Genomic DNA, 26,677 nt, shown 5'->3' on the forward strand with positions numbered 1-26,677 from the left:
TGTCCGGGTATTGTTTGATTATTGCATTTTTTTTTTAAACGTAATTGAATGACTGGACATGTTTTTTTATTATTAATTTAGATTAGTATTGCATCTCCCCGGTATTTATTTAATTTGGTTACAATGTAATTTAATCGATTGACAAGTGGTTGAGAGAGAGAGAAAAAATTATCATTTTATCACATTGTGAAATCAAATAAAAAAATTTCATTTTATTTTATTTCAAAAGAAATTTCCTGTGTACTCCAAATAAGTTCATGCGCAAAATTCTTTGACTCTGTCACATATTATGTTATGTATGTTACGTCAAATGCAAATCTAAATAAATATGAATTCCCTCTTGTATGACAAAAAAAGTACGCAATGCAAGTACCTATTCAATAATAATAATAAAATGGTTCACAATATCAATTTATTATTACTTAATAATAAAGTTTATGACATAAATTATATTTCTAAATGAAAAAAAAAATTAAACGAAGCAATAATAATAATAATATGTATCAATCTCCTTTTAAAGATGTGAAATTTTTCTATATACGTGCTCTTTTATAATAAATAATATAATGTAATGTTTTATTGTAACAATTTTACATTTACATGTGTACACATAAATTTTTTAATTCAATAGAATTTTTTAAAAAAAATATTTTTTGTGACATAATATTATTAAAAATAATTTTTTATTGTATTAAATTAAAACATATTAATTAATTATTATTTTTTAACAAATTACTTTTTTTTTATTTAAAAAAAAAATATTATCAATAATTAATATTTTTATTTTTTTTTTATTATTTAACCATAAATAATAAATTATTATTTTAATATTATTAATAAAATTATAAAAAATGTATATATTATTATAAATTAATTAATAAATATAATTATTATTATAAATATTAATAATATTATTTATTTATTAAAAAATATTATTATTATTTAATTATTAATTATAATTATTAATTAAATTATTTAAAATTATTATTTTTATAATTTAATATTTTTTTTTTATTTTTTTTTTATAATAAAAAAAAATAAAGTTATAGTTTTTTGTCACACAATATTTATAAATATTAAGTTTATATAATTTTTAAAATGTATTTTTCGTTCAATAATTTTTTAAAATATTAATCAATCATTATTTTTAAAAATTTCATTTTTTTAGTAATTTAAAAAATATATTTATCATTAATCAATTATTAATAATTAATCAATTATTAAATAATTAATAATTAATTAATAATTATTAATATTATTAAAGAAAAAAAAATTATAAAAAAAAAATCTTATCCATTACATTATCCATCTTATTATTACATTTCCGGAAAATATTTCATTAAGCTTTGATAGTCATTATTACTTAACGAAACCTACAGAATTATAGATTACTCCCAAACAAGCAATTGTCGGCAAAAATAAATAAAATTATATAGAGCAAAAATTTTTCTTACAAGAAAAAAAAATATATTCAACATAACTATATAAAATAACATACTTTCACTTTATAAAGCCAGAAAAATTTTATTATTTCAGCACGCACGTATTTCTTTTCGTACAAAAATAATATAGGTAAATTCTAAATTTGGCGTTGTTTTAGTAGTAGAGTCATAAGAAGGCCTATAAGGTAATCTGTATATTATATATATTTTTTATAAATAAATATATATGTATAACATGCAGGTTACCAACCTACACCCTGCCTTTTGGTCCAAATAAATATATATTATAAAATTTTATATAAATTTGGACCAAAACTGTAAAGTCACGACTCTTTATTATTATTATTTTTATATATTTGAACATGTCTCCAACAAATTTATTACTTTTGTTTTGTTTTATTATATAAAGTGACACAAATACTTGAATGAATTTTTTGTGACATGTTTCGCAGAAAGTCTTTCTTTGAAAAATTAAAAATTAATTTTCTCAGAATAAATTCTTTATTTTTTTTTAAATTTATTACGAAATGTATCTTATTATACATTTTTGTAAAAAAACGCACAATTGAATACCAAATAAAATAAAAATTTATAAATGGCAAACACAAAATTATGTCATTGATAAATTTACTGCGTTTGAAAATATTTTTTTAAGTTAAAGTTATTGTTCTTGTTGTATATCACATATTATTACGAATTATTTATTATATTATTATTATAGGTCTAATCCAAAAAGAAAACGGTAATAATGACCACTACACACAGAGATTCTGTTGCATAATTTTCATTATTATTATTATTATTTTATTATTGTCTCTCGATTTTTTTTTTTATTATATTTCTCCGTGTTACAGTTGTTGTTGTTACTATACAAAAATAAACATTTCGAACTGACACAAAAACACACGACGACATGTTGTTTGTTGATTGTCTCTGCTGCTGTGCTCTACATTATTTGTACATAAATGAATGCAGTCTCTCCGAAATCAATGCAATTTCGCGTTGAAATTGTATCATATATACAACAATATTTTTTTTGTCGTCGTTCATTGATTATTATTAATAATAATAATAAATACGAGCAAGTTGTAATTTCATTCAAGTGTCTGTCTATCCTGTCCTGTCCTGCGTCTCTTTTATGTACAAATATATATGTTGTGAATTTTCAACATATATAATACACAACATATATATGTTGCAGTGAAAGGTGTTTATAATACATTTTTGTATAAAAAAAAATAAAAATAAAATTGGATCAGACAATTGTCGTTACTGGGACAAATTCCTTACCAGATTTTATCTTATCATTGATTGATTAAATATTGAAAAATGTCATTTGGTGCAACTTTTCTGCACAAATACATATCTATGCAAAATATTTGCTATTTTAATGTTACACTTTTTTTTCTTATTCATTCAAGAGTTTCAAATAAACGGTATTGGAAAAATATTACATAAATAGATTTTTTAAAATTTTAATTAATTGTAAACTCGTGTATGTTCCGTGGAGCGTATACAAAGCATTTATCTATCTGGATTGTTTATAAACACTCGTTTCTTGAAAAAAAAAATTAAAATTAAATTGAAAATACACGCGTTTTAAATGTTGTGTTATTTTGAAAGTATCATAAGCTTTATAATATGCAATTATTTCAGTATACATTTAATGATAGAAATTTTTTTTAACTTTTTTTTAGTTTTTTTTTTCGTAAGTTGTTAGAGTAACAGGTTATGTTTTGTAGTGCGTATGCATTGTGTCGCAGCAAAGTTGCACTGATTTTAGTGTGTTATTAAGAGATTATTAAACTAGGTTAACTATCACCAGACTTGATTTTTTTATATATATTTTTAGCAAAAAAGTAGTGTTTATGAGGAAAAATTATTATTTTAATTATATTAATATTTTTTATCATTAAATTATTTTTTTTTATTATTATTAGAATTAATAAAATGTAATAATTTTTTTATATAACATATATTAATAATATACATTTTTTATTTATTTTTTCTTTTTAGGTAAGAAGATATTCTGACGTAAATGATGAAGCCCTCGTAATGATAAAAAAAAAAATATTATCTAATAATTATAATAACATGAGCATCGTAAGAAGATTTTACACAACTTTATTATATATTTTTTTATTATATATTTTTAATTAAAATCAAATTCTCGTCTTCACAAAAAAAAAATGTATTATCTCTCTTCATTCAACATATGAATCAAAGTTACACAATTTTGAGACTTTTTCGTAACACTATGAGAAAAATATATGTATTATCTTGAAACTTGCAATATGCACATTTTTTCTCTTCTCTTACACATTACATCCCAAATAACACGTTGCTTGAGTTATGCATTCAGTTCATCTTTTTCTTTGCATCTTTCTTTGTTGTCGTGTGATACGTGAATTAATTTGTATTTGCAATGAAAATAATTTCACACACATTTTATGTTTATTTACACAGAAATAATACAAAAAGTTATAAAATAAAAATATATAATAATAAAACACATCATGAAAAATATTTTTTTTTTACTTTTTTATTTTATTTGTATATGATATGATATATAATATTTTAATATTTTTTTTTTATTTATAATTTTTATGCATCTTACAAAAAAAGATTATTATTATCTTTAAATAGTTTCTGCGGTTAAAAGTTGATCGACCTGAATTTTTTTCGCACGTATGTGATTTTTTTTAAAATAACTCCGATGATGATTTTTTTTGTTATTCAATAAAATTTAATATATATTTTATTGAATTAAATTAATAATTGTTAATAATGATGATGATAAAAAAATTTTTAAAATGATTTTTATTAATAAACAATTATCGGAGTAAAAGTTTCGATTTATTATTAAGTATTACATCAACCTTGTACAACAATCGTAATGTCATGTCAAAAATATGACGAAACAAAATTCTGTTACACAAACATACATATGTCGAGTTTATTGATCAAAATCGACGTTAATTACTCCATTATATATATTAATATACATTAACAAGTAGAAACTAATGTTTCGCTTCAATAAACATTTTTACAATATTATTAACATTATTATTTTATTATTAATAGTAAATTGTAATAAAAATGTCTAAAAAGTTATGTTTAAATGATGACACTACGTGAATAAATTGATTGAGTCACCGAGAGAAAAAAGATCAACACCCGACAACGTTACGCCTAACAGCATCGAAGCACTTTGGGAAAGTGATGAGGAAATAAAAAATAATACTTGACAAACAATCTTCCATCCATTCCAATCCAGTAATCTCTTCCGGATTGACGCGGCGTCTCATTTTACGCGTGTTTGATGGAGAGAGCAAAACACACATACACACTTGACTCTCAGACGTCAAGATTATTTATTCAAGTTATGTCATATTTCGTTCATTGTTTTCTCTCAGTCGATACATTTTGCATGAGTTATTTGTGACATGTGCCATATCATTACAGCCGGTGTGCTGAGTGATATTTATTAAGTCATCACAATCATAAATAAACACAGTTCATTTAGTACAGAAAGAAAGACATATTACGTAATAAAATTATATTTATCTATTGATACAAATATAATAATGATCATAAAATAATAATAAAGAAAGTATTTAACATTCCTCGTTAACATACATTTATATTTTTTTTACTGAAAAAAAGTACAAATAGAGATAAATATTTAAAAAATTTAAAAAAAAATAATAAATCGGATACTACTTCAAGATATATTTTATTATATTACATGTTGCGCCTCAGTAACTTTTGCCATTATTATTATTTTTACTTTTTTTGATTATTAATTTTTTTTTTGCAAACAAATAAAAAAAAGAAAGGCAAATAATGAGAAATTTTCGACCTTTCCAAGGTTCGTTGTTTCCGCTCAAAAAAAAATTATATTAAAATCTTTTGTTTTAATTTTTTAATGATTTAATATTATTATTATTTTTTTTGTTATTTAATTAAAATAAAAAAAATAATAATAAAAGTCATCATATAATTATATAATAAACAAATTTAATGATTATTAGTACTAATCAACACCTCTAAAAAAATTAATTAAAGTTAAATAAAAATCAAATTAAATTGATTTGTTTGCATATTATCGACATGAGACAGCTACCGATGTTACTTGTTAACTCTTTGCCGTCTTTCCGCGCTCCGCTTCGCTGGAAATATTTTCGCTCCAACTTTTAAATCAAATTAAACATCAATTTTTGCTATATATGTCTTGTGTCTTAGCAAGTGATATTTATGAGCAAACATCGATTCGAATCAAGCATAAATTTTGTAGCTGGCGATCATGATGATGATGATGATGATGATATTTGATTTGCATTACGCTTTGGTTACCCACTTAATGGAATGCTGTTTGTTATTATTTTTTTATTTAATTTTTTTTTGTAAGTGTTACAAATGAGGAAAGAAAGATTTGTGTGAGTTGCTGAAAAAATAAAGAAAATTTAACAAGTTTTTTTTAAATTGTGTATTTTTGGCTGCTTTAATTTTTTTTTTAATTTTTCTTATGTTTAAATTTTTTTGGAAGTTTTAAAAAAAATGTTTTTTAAATTTTTAAAATAATAAAACTAATAAATGAAATATTAGATAAATTATAAAAAAAATAATTTAATAAAAATAAAAAATATGAATAAAAAATACTAGAATAATAAAGAAAAAAAATTGAGTAATTTTTTTATTACTTAAATAAATAAAATTGTTTGTTAAAAAAATTATTTAGAGTTCTTAAAAATTTTTTGAAACTAAAATTTAATCGAAAATGGTCAAAATTTTTTATTTTTTTAATATTAAAAATTAAATTGAAAATAAATATTAAAATTAAAACAAAATTTAATTTGTTCTTTATGAAAAAAAAATTATAATTAATTATTTAGATTATTTAAACATTTTTTAAAATTAAAATTTTAATAAAAAATTATCAAAATCTTAAAATTTATTTATTTTAATTTTTAATCTTAAATTTTAATAAAAATAACAAGTAAAATAAAATTAAAAATTTTGAATTAATATAATTTTTGTATAAAATTAAGATAAATCTTTTACAATTTTTTTACTACAATATAAAAATAATTTTTAATAAAATGAAATTGAAATAATTTTTTTAATAAAATATTTTTTAATATTATTTTTAAATTAATTTTTGACGTGAAATATTAAATATATGAAAAATCTAAAAAAAATATTTATTATTGTTAATAAAATTATTTAATTTTTTTTTAACATAATTTTTTAAAATTATTTTTGGGATAAAAATCATAATTTAAAACGCCTTTTAAAAAAATAAAACATAAAAAATTAATACTTTTTTCCGACAAAGAGGCGCCCAATCCTTCAACATTCTCCATATCTCCAGAATAACCGTAATTTATCATTCTCAACAAATAAATCATAATATTATCTCGCAAAACATTTGTTTAAACACTCAAAAACTTAACTTAAAAACATTTGCGAGTAACGGCATTAAATACTCTTCGTGACATGCAAAAAAAGCGCTTGCACAGTTGACCTAAATGCCGTCTAAATGCGTGTTTTTTAACAAATGAGCCGGAAAAGGTCAACTAATTGATTTACTTTTTCATACAAAAAAAAAAAAAAAAAAAATTAAAAAATTCAACGTGAACTAAATTTTAAAATATTTTTGTAAATTTTTTTTTATGAAATGTAGATCAAGTGAGTGCTCTCAAGTGTTTCAACCTTCCTCGCGCGCTCCTGATACGACTTGCAACAAGTTATCTATTTCAAAACGAAACAACGCAAGTTACTTACTGGACATGACTGAACATGACTCGCAACTAGCTGGGTGTGTGTTGTTGTTAAATTTATTTAAAACATGAAAGCAAATTATGTTGGCGGAGGTTGTGTGGCAAAAAAAAAATAAATAAATTTTAATAAAAGTTTACTCAAGTAACTAAAACAGCTAGAAAAGGATTGAAAAAAAAATTCTTGTGTTTTTTATCTTCCTACGTGCTGTTGTCATCATGCAATGAATTGCAGAAAAAATAGTTTAGAATATTTTTTTTTGCAAAATAATAAGCGGCAATGACCTTGCTTCCATTAGAGTTGCTTCTTTAATTTTTTTTTATTTTTCTAAAGTAGCACTGACCTCCGATAATGGCAAATTTGCGGTAAAACTCGCCAAAAGACGCAATAAATTGCCATTTATTTCTTGACAATTTGTACTTTTTAATGCCCATTCACCTATCAAAGTGATATATGCAATTAATGTTTAACGAGGGGAAGCTACGAAAACACTTAAAATGTGACATTTTCAGCAAATACAGTCGTCGTCGTGCAAAAAAAAAAAAGCTGGAACAATTATAAATATTTTACCTTCATTTTTATTGTTATTACTGTGACCATAAACGCCGCGTCACAGTGGGCTTTGACGGTGCTTTATTGAGCAAATCTCTTGTTTGCGCGCCGTTACTTCCTAAAGATTTTTATTTGTTTAAAAAAAAATGACAATAAAGTGCGCTTTTGTTCACAGATCTTCAAGTTAGATTAAAAAAATAACAAAAAACCTTCCGATAAATTAACTTTTTACAGATTAGGCGAAAAAATAAAATTTAAGTATTCCCATGGTGACTTAGCTAAAGCATGACACTGTCATAGATTCATTCACATGCATGCAAAATTTAAAAAAAGAAGTCGAATGAAGAAGACACGACTATTGCGATGCCATTCACATTGAAAAAAAAAAGAATGTACCTACTCGACACAATGCAAGTCATGAATGTATAACTAGGAAAAAAAATACTTTCATTGGCGTTCCGCGTGTGATTCGTTTGTATTATTGCCTGCTATTTTTTTTTTCGTTTGTTTGTTGTCTTTTTCTCTGAAATTGCAATTTTTAATCACATATGAAATTATTTTGGGAGAAAAAAAAATGAAATTTTGTGCGTTAAAGTGTCTGCTATTTTTTTTTTCATTAAAATTTTTAAATAAAATAATTTTAATTAAATTTTTTGATAAATATTTGAATAAATAATTTAAATTATTTTTTTTTTAATTAATTTTTTTTTAAAAAATAAGAGAAAATTCCGAAAAAGTCAAGGAAAATTCGAAAAATTTTTGAAAACTCATTTATTTTTAAATTTGTAAGTTTATTTTATTAAAATTTTCCAATTTTTATCCAAAAAAGGTTAGTTCTAAAAAAATAAAATATTTAAAAAAGATTTTTACAAAATTTTCCTGAATTTCCATGATTTTTCTTGAATTTTTAAAAGTTTTCATAGAAAAATTATTTTTTTTATTAAAATTTGTTAAATATTTAAACTTTATAAAATTTTTCATTTATACAAATCAAATTTTCCAAGATTTTCCGACATTTTCTTGAATTTTCACGATTTTTCCTGAAAAAACGGTTAAAATTTTTCACTCATTCATATTTTTATTTCAAAAAGTTTATTCTTACAAGAATAATTTATTAGTTTTGATTATTTTAAAATTTTAAATGAAAATTGATAAATTGAGTTTTCCGGATTTTCCAAACTTTTTTTAATTTTTCCAAAAGTTTTCCGCAAAAAAAAATTCAGTAGTTTGTATAATTTCCATGAAAATCTCAAAGAAATGATACTTTAAAATTTTAACAAAAATAACAAATTTTCCTTGATTTTCTTAGATTTTCACAATTTTCCATGAATTTCCCAAATAATATTTAAAAAAATATTTTTTTTATTATTTTTTTTTTATTTTATTAATTTAAATTACCTAATATTTTATTAATTTTTTTTATTTTATTTTTTTTTTTAATTATTCGAATAAATTTTTTCTCTCTAAAAATTCTGAAAATTAATGAAAAAATCACAAAAATTTTAATTAAATACGATCCAGTTCTTTAAATCACGACAACTTTCAAATCTGGTTCAAAAACAAAAGTTGCATAAAATATTACTCTTTTTTTTTGCGCGCTTTAAGTAATCACGTTGTGTGAAATTGCCTGCCATTTAAATGTTTGCCGAAAGTGTCATCATGTAAGCATTTAACAATGACTTTTATGTTTGTTGTTGCCTCATCAGCAGCAACGTGAAATTATAATTTGCCGTTACATTAGAAGAATTTCGTGCATGTCGAGCACCATTTCATGAGATTTGCAACAATTTAAATCGCGTCCTGATTGTCGGATTTATTATTCGTTTACACGCAATACTGCGCTCCGTGTGGTTTCACGAGGAATTTTAATTTTTTTTTTTGAAGATTTATTTCTTAACATTATCAATTTTTAACCTAAAAACCCTTTTTTCGTTTTTTGTTTTAAAATTTGGAGTCTCAAACTGCGACACGACCTCAAAAGTCACCTTTGATCCAAATAAATCAAAAAAATTGTCGGTTCAATGTCACTTCCTTCCACAATTATGTAGATTGGTTGCCATTCATGCAGCGCCGTTGCCTCGTAAAAAAAAATTAAATGAGTGAGTGCCAAAAAGCAAGTTCGACCTTCGCCTATATTTTTGTTGCTTTCATTAAATCAAGCAAAAACAACTGCCCAAATTATCAGACATACGTTTTGCGTCGTGCATGGCAAAAAATTATGTAAACTCGTTGCTATTGTGCAGTGCGGCGTACTAAATTTTTATTATTTCCCTTTCATTAAAAAAAAAATCGTATGACTTCATAATGGCACAAACAAAGTAATGCAAAAAAAAAAAACGGAGTAATAGCAAAAGAGAGACAAGAGCAATGTGCGTTGTTTATTAATGAGAATGTACGGCAATTTGCTGCGAATAATGTAACAACGCAACGTAATGAATATTTATCACTCAAATGTGACAAGAAGTGTATCGACAAGTATCGCCAGTGAAAGTATTTAGCATGTGTGTTATAATAATAATGCATACTTAGTAATAATGGGTGAAGTGCAAGTTGCAAGTTGGTGTTGCATTTTGATAAGAAATTGACAATAACTTGCCAATTGCCAAGAAATAATGGGGAAATGAAGGTTAATTAATGCTTTAATGGTGGATTTTTGATAAAATCTGAAACTAAAAATAGATGGAAGTCATTCATGAATGGAAATTAAAGCTATCAATGAAGTTTTTTTCCGTCAATTTTGCTTGAATTTTAATTATTTTTATTTTTAATGTGAATTTTTTTTACCATATCTTTATACAGTCTTACTGTTTTTTCAATTAAAAACATTTTTTTTAAATTTTTTTAAAAGATTTTTTTTTAATGAAAAAAATAAACAAAAAATTAAAAATTAAATTTAATAAAAATTAACAAAAAAAAAAACGTAAAATTCAATTAAAAGTTTTTACTTTAAATTTTTTGGCTTTTTTTATATATTTTTTTTTTTGTCATTTTTAATATTAATTTTTTATTCTTTTTTGATATAATGTTATAATTTTTTGAAGATTATTCTAATGTTATTTTGTTGATTAACAATTTATATATTGAAATTGAGATATAAAAGTCACAAAACTTGTAAATTTCTTTGTAACTTTTTTTTGTTAAGTTTTATATGTCACGATTAAACAAAAACTCCTTATTTATTTTAAAAAAATATAAAATTTTATTTTAATTAATTAAATTTAATAATTATATGTTAAAATTTCATTTTTATTAATTAAATTTAATTATTTCGATTTTATTTCTTTTTTATTTTTTTTATTATATTTTTAAAAATGTTTAAATATTTATATTAATTAATTATATTTTATTCTAAATTTATTTAATTTTTATTTTATTTATTTTGTAAATTTAAAAATATTTTTTAAAAATGTATTGAAAAATTTTTGATTTTCATCTTCATTATTTTTTTTAATTAGGCCGCTCCAATGAAAATTTTTAATTTTAGTCCGATGCCCCATTTAAAAAAAAATCCAATAAAAATAAAAAAAAAAGTAAAAATTTCATCAAAATTAATAATAAATAATTTTTTTTGTATTTTCATTTTTTCAAGACATTTTTTTTAATTTTTTTTTTAGTTTTTGTTTTGAATTTATCATTTTTAACTTATTTTCTTCTCTTAAAATAAAACTAAAAAATAAAAATCAAAATTTTTTGAAATTTTTTAATTTTTTAATTTTTAATTTAAAATGATGAATGAAAATAAGTTTTCAAATTTTATTTTTAGCTGAAAAATTTTGACTTTGGATTTTTGACTTATAAAATGGGGCATCGAACTTTATTTTTGATTTTCATTAGAAGGCCATTTATTTTCATAATTTAATCATTTTAATCTTAATTTAATCTTAAAAAACTTTTAATATTTTTATCAAATAAAAATTAACTTAAGAAACATGAAATTTATTAAAATTTATAAAAATAAATTGATCAATAGAACATTAAATAAAATATTTATTTATTTTTTTTAAATTCATTTTTATTTAAATTTAATTTAAATTTTTAATTATTTTTTTTAATTTTTTTTTTATTTTTAATAATACTTTTAATAAAGTTTCCTCATAAAAAATCCCTTCTAAATACCCGAACCTAAAAAACTGTCATTTTTCTCCGTAATTCATCAAAATCATCCACGAAATCAATCACATAACTTCCCTTTTAATTTTTTTTTTAAATTTTTGCTTGCAATGCTGATGCGCGTGACCAAAATTTATCATCTTGCTTAATAACAATAATTGCCATCATTAACGAAAAATGAGACATTAATCCTTCGTGTTCGCCACGCAGCTCCATCAATTTCATGCGCGTCAAAAAAAAACTGAACGAACAATAATTGCAAATCATGAATATTTAAATATTTTACCATTACTATTAATTATTACGACTCATATAGCCACAATTACGGGCATTAACAACGATGGCAAAGATGATGATGATAAAAATCTTTTTTTTTTCTTTAAATCCTCATTGCAAAGTCAAACATCACGATCGATTTGCATGAAAATGCGGGCAACTTTGAATGACACCACCTAATGCTTATCTTTGTGAAGCATCTCTCGCGGTAGATTTATTTGCATTTTATTTTGATTGATTGGAACTGAAGAGGATCGTGGATTTATTTATTTTTCTATTTTATTTATTTTTTTTATTTATTTTTGCGATTCACGTTAGATGTCTTGTCAGTTCAGAACCGTTCTCTTTCACGAGTTGCATCTTCTTGAAAATGACCTGTTTTGGTGCGGCGGCGCGGCGTGATTAAAAATCAATCACATGTTGTTTTTTGCTTTCAAGTGGTAGCTCGATCTCATGCTGCTGCTGACAATTCAATGAATAATCGCGTGTTGATACGTCGCTAAACGAGAAAAAGCGTTGCAATTAAATTTTTCATCATCGTCCATCCATGTGAGGCAGGTTTCTGGCATTTGCCGTAATTGAAGTCACTCGGCGATTCAGGGCAAAATTTCTTCATTACTCGTTCGATGGCGAATTTTTGATACGTTTTTAATAATAAAAATAAACAATAACAATAAATATAAATTGCCTTGAAAAAAAAATTAAACTTGTGTTATCAGATTAAAAAATCATAGCAAATCACGTGAAATGCCACGAAAGTGTCTCAAGTTTATTTTTTTTTTTTATTTTTATTGTTATTATTATTTTCTTGTCTGACAAGCGAAATAACAACAATGACGACGACATCGACGACGACGACGACAATAAATATTAAAAATCAATAAATTTGGCCAGGCAAAGACCTCGTCTGTTCCCATTTCCATGCACTTATGAACCACTTAATTAACCTCTATTGCACGCGGTGAGCAAACACATCAACCTTCAATTGCATGTCAGACGGTAGCGGCGCAAATAACTCCGAAATTTGGCAACGCTTGCCAATAAAAGTTAATGATTCCAATTTAAATTAGTCGCAACGGCAGTTAGTGGATGCGATGAAATGTGGATGAAAAAAGTGATGTAAGAGTTTTCGTTGCGAAGTGGTTGCGATAAGAGAAAATGTTTTTGAGTTTGAGATTAAATTTTAAAAATTTTTTTGAAAAACTGGAAAAAAATAGAAAAAATTTAGAAAGTGAGAAAAATTGAATTTTTGATTAGAAATGAAAATTTAGATTAAAAAGTTGATTTATATTAATTACAAAATTAATTTTATAAGCTTAGCTTTAAATTTTATGCTTGTCAGATTCAAATATTTATCACTTTCTCATTTGAAAAAACAAAAAATTGTAAATTTTAAAAAATATTGAAATAAAAATTAATTTTCAAAGGTTTGGATTAAAAATTAATAACTTTTAAAAATAAAATTAGGACAAATTATATTCACTTTCTCAATAAAAATAAAAATGAAAATTTTTTGTTAAACAAATTTTAAGATTTTTAATGCATCAAAAATTCAATTTATTTAATTTAATTTTTAATTAATTTATTTAAATAAATTATTTTAAATCTAATATAAAATTATTATTGAATTAATTTTAAACAAAATTTCATTCATTTTTAATTTATTATTTTTTGTGAACCTATTTTTTGTCTTTTAGCTTCAAAAATTATAAAATTTCTAATACAAAGGTTACAAAAATTTATTTTAACAATTATTTATTTAAAAAATTAATTTTATAAAATTTTTGAAAAATTATATGAAGAATTTTTGTAAATAAAATATTTATGTTTTTAAAATTTTAAAAATGAAAAAAATCAATATCAGGTTGTTCAAAATAATCAATATTTTAAAAAGTCAATATTAGACTAAATTTAATTTTTTTTTCAAAAATTTATTTTATTTAATTTTATTATTATTTTCTTATTTATTTTATTTTATTATTTTATTTTATTATTTTATTTTTTTTTCTTTAACTTTTTAATTTAATCAATTTTTTATTTGTTTTCAAAATTTTATAATCAAGGCTCATTATTACTAAAATTTTAATTTTTTTTTTAAATAAAATTTAGATTAATTTAATTTTTGAACAATTTGTTTCATTAAAAAAAATCAAAAATTTTTAAAGAAATTAAAAAAAATGATTAAATTATTAAAGTACATAAATAAAATAATTTTTTATAAACAAAAAAAAAATAAATTTATAAAAATTAAGTTAAATTTAGTCTAAAATTGACTTAAAAATAAAATAATCGAAAAAACTGAAAAATATTTTTTTTTTATTTTTTTTTTATTTATATAATTCTTCCTTCATATAATAAAAAAATTTACAAAATTTATCCAAAACAATTTTTAACCCAAAAATGCTAAAAAACACATTTTAACTAGTTGCTTCCGCCTAATAAATCATCCACAATTTAAAAAAAATTGAAGAAGAAATTACCCGACAAACAAACGGCGTTAATAACTAAAATCGAGTGAATGTAATCGCTTAATTCCATTGAACAAATTGAAGCTATCTACAAACTTTCCGCACATTTTTTTTAAACGCTTGGCCTTAATAATGATTACGTTCCTCAAACCAAAATCGCTCAACATTTGAATGAAATTATGCGTTGTAATTACCTTCATACACTTAAATTTAAATTAATGACTGTCACTCGTAACTTTTTTTCAACTGAACAACGCAATTTAATTTATTATCGTAAAAATTACATTTGTCACTCAAAAAATAATATTTTTGGTCTCATTTCGTATCGCAAGTCAAGTTTACGCGTTTGACATGTTTTGAAAACATTAATTACTTGGAAATTATTCGAAATTTGTGAGTTCCCCGAGTCAAGTGGCTCTTGAATGTCGGAATTTGTTGTTTGGAGCCGTTTTGACAGTCGTCACAAAATCAATCAAAAAAATCTCGAAAAATTGCATTTTAATGTTTTTAGCGTGTCCCAACCGTAAAAAGACTGTAATTTATTTATTGTACACCTCAAAACTTGCCTCATTATTATTGCCCGAGTATGATTATTATTGTTTCTAGTCAAGCACATTTTGTACTTTTATAAAAAAAAAAAAAATATAAAAAATTCTGTGTTTCAATTTTAAATGCCAATGCATGCCACCTATAACTACAGCAGATTTAATCGTTATTGAAGCGAAACGTTGCTTTTAGAAAAGTTGGCTGGTTGCTTGGTTCGGTCGGTGATTAGATTGCATAATATTTTGTGTTGTTGTTGCTGCTGCTGCACTCGCGCTGCTATTCGTTGCTGCATTGCAAGCTCGTGTTGCTCCTATTTTTTTAAAGTTTTTTTTTCATTTTTATTTGTACACACGAAAAAAAGTGATCAAATTGAAATTTAAAGTAGATTATACGCCTTGCAGTCAAATACAAAATGTACTATAAAAATTTCATACACATTTGAATATCTAATAAGATAGATTTACGTTTAAATATTTTGTGAATGGGGCGAAGTGAGCACGGCAAAAAATGGAATGTGTCAATCAAGATTTCTTCATAAAACATTTTTTTTTGAAAAGTTTGTTTTTGGAAATTAATTATTATCAACGAAATTAAAAATAAATTAAATCCGGGTGGTAATTTGTTGTGACCTGACAATTTTAGTTTTTTGGTGTAATTAACACGTGATAGAAGACAAGACATGTTTTTGTCACAATTGTCATTGGATTTTTGTGATGAAATTCAATTTTTTGGAGTTTTTATGGTTGCAGTTCATTAAATTGAGCCTTGAGGCTTCGCTAATGAATTTTTGGTTAATTTTTATTGAGCAAAAATAACTTTTTTGTTCGAAATTCAGGTAAAAATACAAGAAATTTCTTTGTTAGAGGCAAAATATTAATTTTTGTATTTTTTTTTTATTGTTTATTAAATTTTAAAAATCTGAAGAAAGATTCTTATTGATAAAAATATTATTTATTTAAAAAAAAATATAATACAAAATATTTGGTTTGCTCGTCAAAATTTAGCGAATTTTTCTTAAGTTTCGATTTTTTTGCCAAATTTAAAAAAAAAAATAATTAAAATAGTTAAAATTTAACGAATTTTTAATAAATTAAGTATTTAATTTTTAAATTCCAAATTTAATAAAAAAAAAATAATTAAAATAGTTAAAAAATAATATTTAATTAATAAATTCTTAAATTTAATAAAATTTAATAAAATTTTTTTTTTTTTTTTTTTAATTTTTTATAAAATTTAATAAATTCTTCTTATATTTTTTTTAATCAATAAAAAATTAAATTGAAATTTACAATTAAAAAAAAATGAAAAATAAATATATTAATAAATAAATCATTTTAAATTTTTAAAAAAAATTAACAAAAAATTTAAGCTTTATATGAAAACTATATTTTTAAAATAATTATAATAATTAATAATTATAATAAAAAAAATTATTTAAATTGATTGATTTTTAATGTGTAATAGGTTAGATTGAAATTACAAAAATTATTTTTATTGAAATAATAATTAAAAAATATTTTATTCATTTTTTTTTTTTTTTTGAAAAAAAAATTCAAAATTAAATTTTTTATATTTCAAAATAATTTTCAAATTTAAATAATTTTATTTTTAATTTATTTATTTTATTTTTTTAAATAGATTATTTTACATTAAAAAAAATTATTTTCAAAATTTTAATGAATTTTTATATTTTTAATATTTTTTTTATTTCAAATTTTTTAATTAAAATTTTAAATATTAAATTAAATAATTTTTTTTAATTTTTAAGACGTATTTTCGACTTTTGTTAAATAACTTTAATAAAATACAAATTCATTGATTTTTATTGAGGAAAAAAAACAAGTTCATATAAAAATAATGTCATTTTCAATACCACTCCAATTAAAATTGTTTTAAAAACAAACAACCTTCTTCAAAAAAAAAAAAAAATTAAAACAACTTTTAGAACGTTATCAAAACATCCACTTCACCTCTTAGCAAAGTGATCTCAAAACGTCCGTCATCTGGTCCATCAAAACATTCTCTCTAAATAAAAAATCTACATTCGTGCTATTAACCTTCCATTTCAACACAACTCACTTTTTTTCGGAGTGCGACATAAAACTACAAAAAAATGTCATCGCGTGCCACTTGCATCTTATCTCATGGCACATTCCAATATTATTTATTTTTTTTATAACATTCATCTAACAATTGCGTTTAAATTGCTTTGAAAGTGTAATAAATGTCATTTTGTCCATTTTAAAAGGTCTCTCGTTTTTTTTTTGTCGTGTACGATCGCACATATTGCAAACCTTGGCTCTCGAGCTTGTTTGTTTGTCGCTCTCTGACAAATAATTACAATCATTCCGCAGCACGATACCAACAAATTTATAATCCATATGTCATTATAAATATTTTGTGTTCCAACATATCAGCATGAATTTAAAAGTTAAAAATCAGAGCAAATGATCAATTACTCGATCAACACATGCTACAAGACTACTTACTACCAGTTAATGACATAACAAAACAAATGGCGGTAATTTCAACAAATAAATATTTTTTTTCGTTATTATTTAATAATATTTATTGCCGCCGACCTTGAACCACACCCTGGATTAGAATGTACACCACATAAGTGCTTGTTAATCTATTTGGAGTACATTTTTCGATGCGGAAGTTGCTCTGCTTCATTTTTTCGAACAAAACGCCTGGCATTGAAACCAAATTGACCGCAATACAATTTTTTTTTTTAGAAAAGTGCTTCGTGAAGGTCAGATGAAATTATGTTTCAGGAAACTGCATTAGCAGCGATTTGACCTCATCCGAAATTAATGTCCGGCATCCCCTTTAAAAAGTGTCGATTGAACTACAAAAGAAAACACTTTTAAAAAAATTAAATTTTTAAAAAATTACATAAAAGAATGAAGTTTCTCCTTCATTGACCATCAGTTATGTAGCCTTAAACTTTTGATGCGTATATTGTTCGTTAGGTAACCGCACATGAGTGAACGACTAATGCAATTTTTCACGCTCATATTGTTTGAAAAAAAAAATGTTTATTTATTCAGAAAATGTTTGTTTATTAATTAAATTTTGCGTTATCGACGAAAATTGTTTGATTATGTAGCGTTTTATCAATTTTTTTTTTTTTAATGGAAGGTGTTGTGGAAATTTTTTTGTTTTTTGGTGTTAGATACATGTTAGTACTTGTTTATTGGATGGTTTTGTTGGTTAATGGTCCGTTGATGATGGAAAAAGACATGACAAGAGCTTCCTGATAATAATTTAAATAGAAAAATTAATGTGATTTTTTTTTTAATTTTTTTTTAATTCAGGAAAAAAAATTAAAAAAAAATTTTTAAAGATCAAAAAAAAATATTTTTTAATTTTTAAAAAAATAAATTTAAAATTAAAACATAATAAATAACTAAAATTTTAATTAATTTTTTTTTTAATTTTTAATTTTTTTTTTAATTTAAAATTTTTTTATTTAAATTAATAAAAAATAATTTAAATTTTAAAAAAAATTAAATGTTTATTTAATTAATCAATAAAAATTTAAAATTAAAAAATAAAAATTTAAATAAAATTTTAATTTAAAACATAATAAATTAAAATTTTAATTTTTAAATTTTGAAAAAATTTAAATAAAAAATATAAAATGTTTATTTAATTATTATTAATTAATAAAAAATATTGAAAAAATAAATAATTTAAAAATTATGACGATGAAAATTTGATCTAAATATTTAAATAAAAATTAAATTTAAAATTATTTTTTTAATTAATTTTAAACAAACTAATTTAAATTTTAAAAATGCTTCAAAATATCTAATTTAAATATTTTTATTTGGCAAAAATTAATAAAATCGTCCCTCAAAAATTAAAGAACATTGAGCTAAAAGTATAAGACTTTAAATATTTTTTTCAAGGAAATTTTCCTTAAAAAATCTTTTAAATTTATAATTTCCTCTTAAAGAAAAAAATAATTCAGACAGAGTTACCAAAAAATTTCAATCAAAAACTTAAAATTTTTAAACCCACAAAAATCGCATTTAAAATTAATTTTTGGGTGGCTTCAAATCCGATCAAAATCAAAAAACAATATTACGGAAATCTCTGCAAATCACCTTTGACTGCTTTTGTTCTGCTCTTAATACCTTTTCAACTTTGATCTCATTTTCGTGCCTCCTAGCTGCTTCTTGCATGCGTAACCTTTCCAATTGTCTGAAAATTTCACGCTTCCTTGAACATTGTTCCCGAAACAAGCCCAAAAACTGAGTCCGAAACCCATGACTCACTTCTTCATGAATGAATTTACGACATGGCACGCAAAAACAAAGAAAACAACAGCCTGTTGTTAGGGCAAACCTACTTGACCTGATGACCCAACACAACAAATCAATCATCTTGGATTTTTGTTTTCGTTTCGTTCGTAGAAATATTGCATGGCGGAGCAGAATCGCCTTTAGTGCATTGGATTTAACAAAATAATCGTGATACAATTACCGTTCATTCTAATGAATCGTCTCGTCGGTGGATTTTCTTAGAAAAAAAAAACATTTTTTTTTTTGGAAAACATTTGGTTTGTTAATTAAGACGAAATTTGCCAGAAGGGATTTTTGCACCACTACTCGAAAATTGGTGAATGAAAAAAAAGAACAATGCCACAAAAAAATAAATAAAAATTAAATCGTGTCTAATTTTATGTCATTTTAAGGCTGTTTTCGGTATTTTTAAGCTGAACATATGCAGAGCGCAAAAAAATTTCCATTCAATTTTATATATATGGTTAATTGGGCAGTTTTATTGCGCTACATGCCCGACTACAATTGACTTTTCATGCTCGCGTCGTCGTCGTCTTCGTACCTGAAAAACACCACAAGAAGCTTTTAAAATATTTAAAAATAATAATAATACTTACGAGAGATACTGATCTAAATAATTTTGCTCTTTATTTTTTCCTCTGTTTGAATGTGTAACAAACAACGTCGTTGTAATTGTGAGCGGTTTGCGCGCACGGAACATAATTGGATTATGTGTGTCTTTCGCTCTCTAATACCAACTGCTTTTGTGTGTTGGACGCAAAAAATTGTGTAATACTTTGACTTTTGTACTTAAAAAGTCGCAAATTTGTGAATTCGCGCGCAGACAAATTTTCTTAATGGAAGAAAATGATTGAAATTAGTGAGTTTTGAAGTAAGAAAAATAAAAATATGTTTGTAATAAAATCGAATTCAATCAGGTCAAGTAATAAATAAGCTATTTGAACGGGGGTAAATTAGCATAAAGACTAGAAATGGAAACGCCTTGTTGATTGATATTCATAGGAAAAAAAAATTTTTTTTGATTGCAAAATTGCGCATGCAAATCGAAGGAAATTGGATTCGAGGCATCAATTAAGGTTTTGAACGCTTTTGATTTTTACCGAGAGCCGTTAATGGGTTTTTATGAAGACATTTTCAGGCGATTTTTTTCAGTAGTCAATTAGTGAGTTTTTAGAAGTGACCTTTGGTAGGTTTTTAGAGCAAAAATTGATTCGAAATTTTGTTTTAATGCAATTTTTTCACTAAATTATTTATCAGATCTTTAACTGCTCATAAATTACTTAAAAAATCAATAAATAAATTTGGCATTTAAATTTTAAAGCATTAAGATTTGGTTTGTCTCAAAGTTAAATTTCATTTTTTTTTTTGAAAATTTTTTGATGTTCAAAGGTTCAAATATAAATACAAGAATGAGATTTTTTTGATGGTTTTGTAATAATTAGAAATGAAAAAAGAGCTTTTAATTGTCAATTTTTTTGACTTTGCAGACCTTCAGGCTCAATTTTTACCTTAATTTTCTTATTTTTTGTCTATTTTTAATTTTTTCATGTACAAAGGTTCAAATCCTTTATGAAAACGTTTCTTTTAAATTCTTCAACACTATCACAGTCTGTTTTATATTGCTTTGACATTTCATTAAAAATTCTTACACCTCTGTCTTGGTGTTAAATAGTTGTATGGCTGTGTGTCTCCCACTTTTTCAATGTTTGTAGAAAGATTTTAGGAAGTAGATTCTTTGTAGCTTTATAAATAAGACAAATAAGACATTAAACGATATACGTTGCCACACACTTAACAGATTGGTTTGTTTCAACATTAGACGAACATTGCTATCTCTATTTCCGTGCGTCAAAATTTTAAGAGTTCTGTTCACAAATACGTCCTTAAATTGATTTCCAAAGCGTTCAATGATGTTCTAAATTGGCTTTAAATTTTCAGAGCTAAAAAAAATAATTTTAAAAAAATTAAGAATAAAATATTTTTTAATTTTTAAAAAAATCCGGTTAAGTACTCGGTTTTGGGAGCCTTAAAAATAATAATTCTTTGTAGCTTTATAAATTAAGACATTAATTTACTTAACAGAATTAAAATAATTTTAAAATTTAAAAAAGCGTTCATTGAATCATTTCTAAAAAAAATTAAATAATTTATAAATAATGAAAAAATATTTTTTTAGTTAAACCAAACCTCCTGTCAATTTATAAATTTAAAAAAAAAAATATTTTCTTTTTATTTTTCTAAAACTTACCATCCGCCTCCATCCACTCCAAGTCCTTTCTCTTATATATCTCATTACTTTACACGATTTTTTTCACAAAAACGCCACAAAACCCGGTGATTGGGGAGACATGACTTTGCTGACATGACGCAACAAGATGTAAAATATCTAGCATAACGTAATTTATATTAATAAATAGTTATTATTTGTTGTTCACTTTTGTACCTACTTACTTACCGTTAAACCGATTATTTACTTTGTTGTTCTTGTTTTTTTTTCTTACACGAAATTTCCGCAATATTTTATTATAATTTCATTTTTTTTTCACTACTTCACTATTTATTCAATAATACATCAAATACCTTCATTTTTTTCGAACATTGTTACTTGTTGGGAAAAAAATCGACTTTCATCGTCGAATAAGACGGCTGCCTCGTGCCATGCCACCATGAAAGTAACTTGTCTGAAAAAAATAAAGAGATTATTTCTATTTCTTAAATAAAAAATTTAAAAAAAAATCAAAGTTGACAGAAAAGATTTTGCAACTTTGTTAGCATTTAATTTACGTTCTTATCAAGGTTTTTGTGACAAAACCGGAGTTAGAAAAAAAAACTTTTAAAAAAATGTGTGTGAAATATCATTTTATCAACCAACACTAAATCCATAAAATAAATCATATAAAAAAACTGCAATTCTCAACATATATTAAATAAATGCAGTCAACCAAAAAAATAATAGTATCAGTGTGACACGGTTTTAAAATCAATCAATTTTACACTGCTGACAGAAAAATCATGTATGTAATGAGTTGAGTTTCTCACGTTTCACAAATACGACTTTTTTTTCAATATGTAGCGATCGGGTTTCAAGCAATTTTAGTGGATAATTGCTTTTGACGGTAAAAATCTTAGAATAGAATTTTTCGTGAAATTCGAAAAAAAATAATTTGTCAGTGAGGTCTCATTATTTTATTGCTATGATGATTAAGTAATGAATTTCTCGAACATTGTCTGCATTTTTTGCGCAGTTATCTCTTATTGTAGTCTTAAAAATTGCAAAATTTTGCCTTATATCTCGTTGTTGTATTGCATTACATTATTATTAAGCAGTAGTTGTTCGCAAACGTTATTTGTCGGTTAATGTACGGAGATCATGCAGCGCGCGCGTTCTTTTTCGCGTATACGCTGCACTGGAGATATTGTTTTATTCATAAAAGCAGTGACGGATGAAGATTTTTTTTCGGGATTTAGACATGAAACTAAAATATAAAGTTTTTTGCCATTTTTGAAAGATGAAAATTCAATAAGACAAAATAAAAAATAATACCACATTTTTTCTTCGAAATGCGGTAAAAATGAAAAATTTCATGAAAAATTGATTTTTTTTGTTTTTTACAATTTTTCAAGAAATTTTGAAAAATTTTTGAGAAAATTTTCAATTTTTAGCAATTTAAAAAAAAATCATATATTAATATCCAATTTTCATCTTTAAAAAAATATTTTTCATAAAATTACTGAAATTAATTGTGAATTTTTTTTTTGACAATTATTTTTTAATTTTTAGCTTAAAATGGTCAGAAATCAATTATAAATTCAAAACTTGATAAAAAATAATAATTTAAAAATATTGTTAAATAAATAAAAAAAAATACTAAACATCGGTAAAAAATTTTAATAATTTGTCATTAAAAATTTTTTACTTTATTTTTTTTTTTTTAAAAATTTTATTTTAATTTTTTTTAAATTTTAAATAATTAAATTAATTTAAATAATTTAATTTTTAGCTAATTTAAGCTAAATTTTTTTTAAAAATTTTTAGAGAAGAAAATCAATCTTAAAATACGATTTTAATTATAAAAATTACTAAAAATTGAAATTTTTTTCAAAAATCATAATTTTGTTAAATTTTTGCTTGGTTTGAATTAATTGGAATAGATTTTAAGATTTTTAAGGCTTTTTACCGATTTGGGGTTGAATTCCTACGTTGAAGTAATTTGTTCAGCTTCATCGAATTCCGCAACTGCACAAAAGTATAACAAAATCGTGTAAAATACCGCAATAAATCATCGTCTGTGTGAGTGAGCACTACAATATTTTATGCGTATATTTAATAAATTATTATTTCAAAATTTATGATTTCTCGTACTTACCCTTATATAGCTGCGAAATTCTGTGTGACATTTTTTTTCGCCGTCGTCGTCGTCATTTATTTCTTCACACAAATAGAGTGGAACGTTGTAAATGTTAATTTTTCTTTATTATCTCTCTCGTTGCAGTTTCGACACTTTCACAAACAGCAAGACCCGTTCGACAGGGTAGTTCGTCACGTGCCTTAGGAATAAGTCCAAAATCCTCGTCGTCTGGCGTCGACTTTCAATGTCCCGAGGAATTCGGTTATTATCCGCATCCCACGGATTGCAGTCAGTACTACGTTTGCGTCTTTGGGGGTGCCTTGTTGGAAAGTTGCACGGGCGGCTTGATGTATTCCAATGAGTTGCAAACGTGCGATTGGCCCCGAAATGTCGGATGTGAAGTTGCCGAGATCACTGCACCGTCGGCGCCTGCAGCAACGCGTCACGAATCTCCGAGAGCTCAACCGCAAACGAGTCGCGTTCGCTTTTCGTCGCTTCCGAGTGGGCCTTCGGGACCTTCAGGACCCTCAGCTCCGTCAGCACCTGCGAGAATTCAACAAATTTCGTCGAGTCAAGTATTTCCGCCGCCGCCAGAACCCTTGAGGGTTGCACCAAATCCGGTTATTACGACACGTGGGCAACCAAGGAATTTGCCGCAACAGGAAGATATTGCTAAGGTGAGAAATTTTTATTAAATTTTGTGAAGGAATTTACCTTAAATATTTTTTTTTTTGGTTTTTAGCTTTATGCTGAAGCACATGATACTCTTCCGCCAATCCGTGAGGACGAAGATACAGACACGCAACAACGTGTTTATCGCGGACAACCAAGTATTGTCACCCAAGTACACAGAGATCGTGATGGAATCCTTCAGCAACCGAGTGTGAATGCCATACCAACACAACAGAAAGTAGGATCGTTCGCCTATGTGCCACAAGTTCAAAATTTCAGGTAGTTTTTTAATCAAATTTATATTTTTTTCTTCAAGAAAATTCAATATTTTATCAAAAAAAAAATTTTTTTGTCATAAAAAATTATCAATTTTAGTTGAAAAACGTGACAAAAAAAATCATTTTAATTTTAGATATTTTAAAAATTTATTATTTTTTGAATTAAAAAAAATTATTTAAAAAAAAAAAATTTTCGGTAAATCATTTTTTTTTTACAAAAAAATTTTAAAGTTAAAAATATCAAATAAAAAATTTTTCATATTGAAATAATTAAAATCTTTCAGAAAATCTTTTCAAAAGAATTTCAGTTGTCTAAATTTTCAGTGAAAATGATCAAAATTTTTTAAATTAAAAATATTTTTTTTATTTAAATTTTAAAAAATTTCAATTTTGTTTAAAAAATTTGAAATTCTGTAAAGAAAAACATTTTTCCTTAATTAATTAATTTAATTTCCTTAATAATTAATTTTTTAGAAATTCTAAAGAAAATTGACCTTTTTTTATACAAGTCAAATTTTCAGTTCTATTTTATACTTGAATTTAATCTTATTTTCAAAAATTCTTTAAATTTGACTAAAAAGTCATTCTGTAGATTAAAAAAAATTAAATTTAAATCCGCTCCAAATTAAAAATTTGAGTAAAAAATATTGAATTTCCTTCGCTTCTGACTGCAAATTTTCTAATTTTTCACACGTTTAGCTTTAAAATAATCGACAGTAACGACCTTGACGACGAATCATCAACAACGATTCTCGACCGTAGAAAACGCGACACTTCCGACGACTCGCAAACTTCCGACAACAAAGAATTCTTAGAAAAAATCGAACAAGAAATCTTAGAAACTGCCGCTGATGGCGACTCGCCGCGTAAAACTCGTCAACTTTACTCTTCGTGGCAAGGACGCGATCCTACCAACAATCAAAATTACCGTTCAATCGAGTATTCTCCGTCGAAACACAATTCCTTCTTGGGCTTTGAGCCATTTACGAGTCCAAAACCTCCCGTGTTTGCGGCATTGTACAAAAGTAACAGCAATGCGAATCGCTTTTATCCGCCTGAAAGAGAAGAAAGTTACAATGGCGGCTCATATCAGAAGAAAAAATATTCGGATTCGGAGTTCAAACCGATCAGCAACTTACGTCCCGTGTACGAAAATGACGAAAGTAAGGGAGAATTGAGTCCTTTTCGACATCAGTACAAGACAACGGCTCGTCCGCCAGTAGTGACGCCACTTTTTCCCGTAAATGTGTACACAAGTAGCAATGGGGCACCGCCCAAAAAGCCTCCGCCGTACAATTTCAACTTGAAAGAAGTTTTTCAAACCACAACTCCGGACTCTTCGGAAGAAACCATCCCCGATAACTTTTCATTTTTCCATTTTCGCCCGTCGTCGACGCCAAAACCGGCGCAAAAACAGTTCATCGCGGCGAACAAACCCACTCCCCTGTCATTTTTTCCCAATTCCACGCCCAAAAATCCCTTTTTAGCGTTTCAATCCCTCGTCGCCAATTACTTCAATCCGCAAAAACAGACAAAACAGCAACAGGAAAGTGTTTTTCGTGCCTCCCCGCGTCGCCCAGACGACGATAACTCGCAAGAATTCAAACCGCACATCCCAAAACCGACAATTCTCGTGCCTGTGAGCGGCAAACATGGCAATTACGCCCCTCAAGCGTCGCATGTGCAAGCAACTAGTCCTCGTCCCGTTCAAACGAGCTCAATTACGTCGCCTCAAACGTTCTCGACGCCCAAAGGTCCCACGACTTATTCGTATCAGCTGTTGCCAAACCCGAGCAAACAGTTCCAAAAACCCGTGCAAGAAGCGAAAATCACGACAAACACGTCGCCCGCTAATTATATCATCACAAAAGCTGTGGGGCATCATTATAG

General features: G+C 24.8%; 1 protein-coding gene across 1 annotated transcript in view; it reads left to right on the forward strand.

The window, feature by feature from the left end:
• LOC134831435 (uncharacterized) overlaps positions 1–26,677 on the forward strand; it is a 58,579-nt gene that overhangs the window by 21,505 nt on the left and 10,397 nt on the right. Inside the window, exons 2-3 of the mRNA XM_063845163.1 lie at positions 23,982–24,514; positions 24,580–24,788. Of these exons, the coding sequence (XP_063701233.1) occupies positions 23,982–24,514; positions 24,580–24,788 (742 nt within the window). The remainder of the gene's footprint in view (positions 1–23,981; positions 24,515–24,579; positions 24,789–26,677) is intronic.

The sequence above is a fragment of the Culicoides brevitarsis genome, chromosome 2 (assembly GCF_036172545.1).
Source record: "Culicoides brevitarsis isolate CSIRO-B50_1 chromosome 2, AGI_CSIRO_Cbre_v1, whole genome shotgun sequence".
Taxonomy (NCBI): domain Eukaryota; kingdom Metazoa; phylum Arthropoda; class Insecta; order Diptera; family Ceratopogonidae; genus Culicoides; species Culicoides brevitarsis.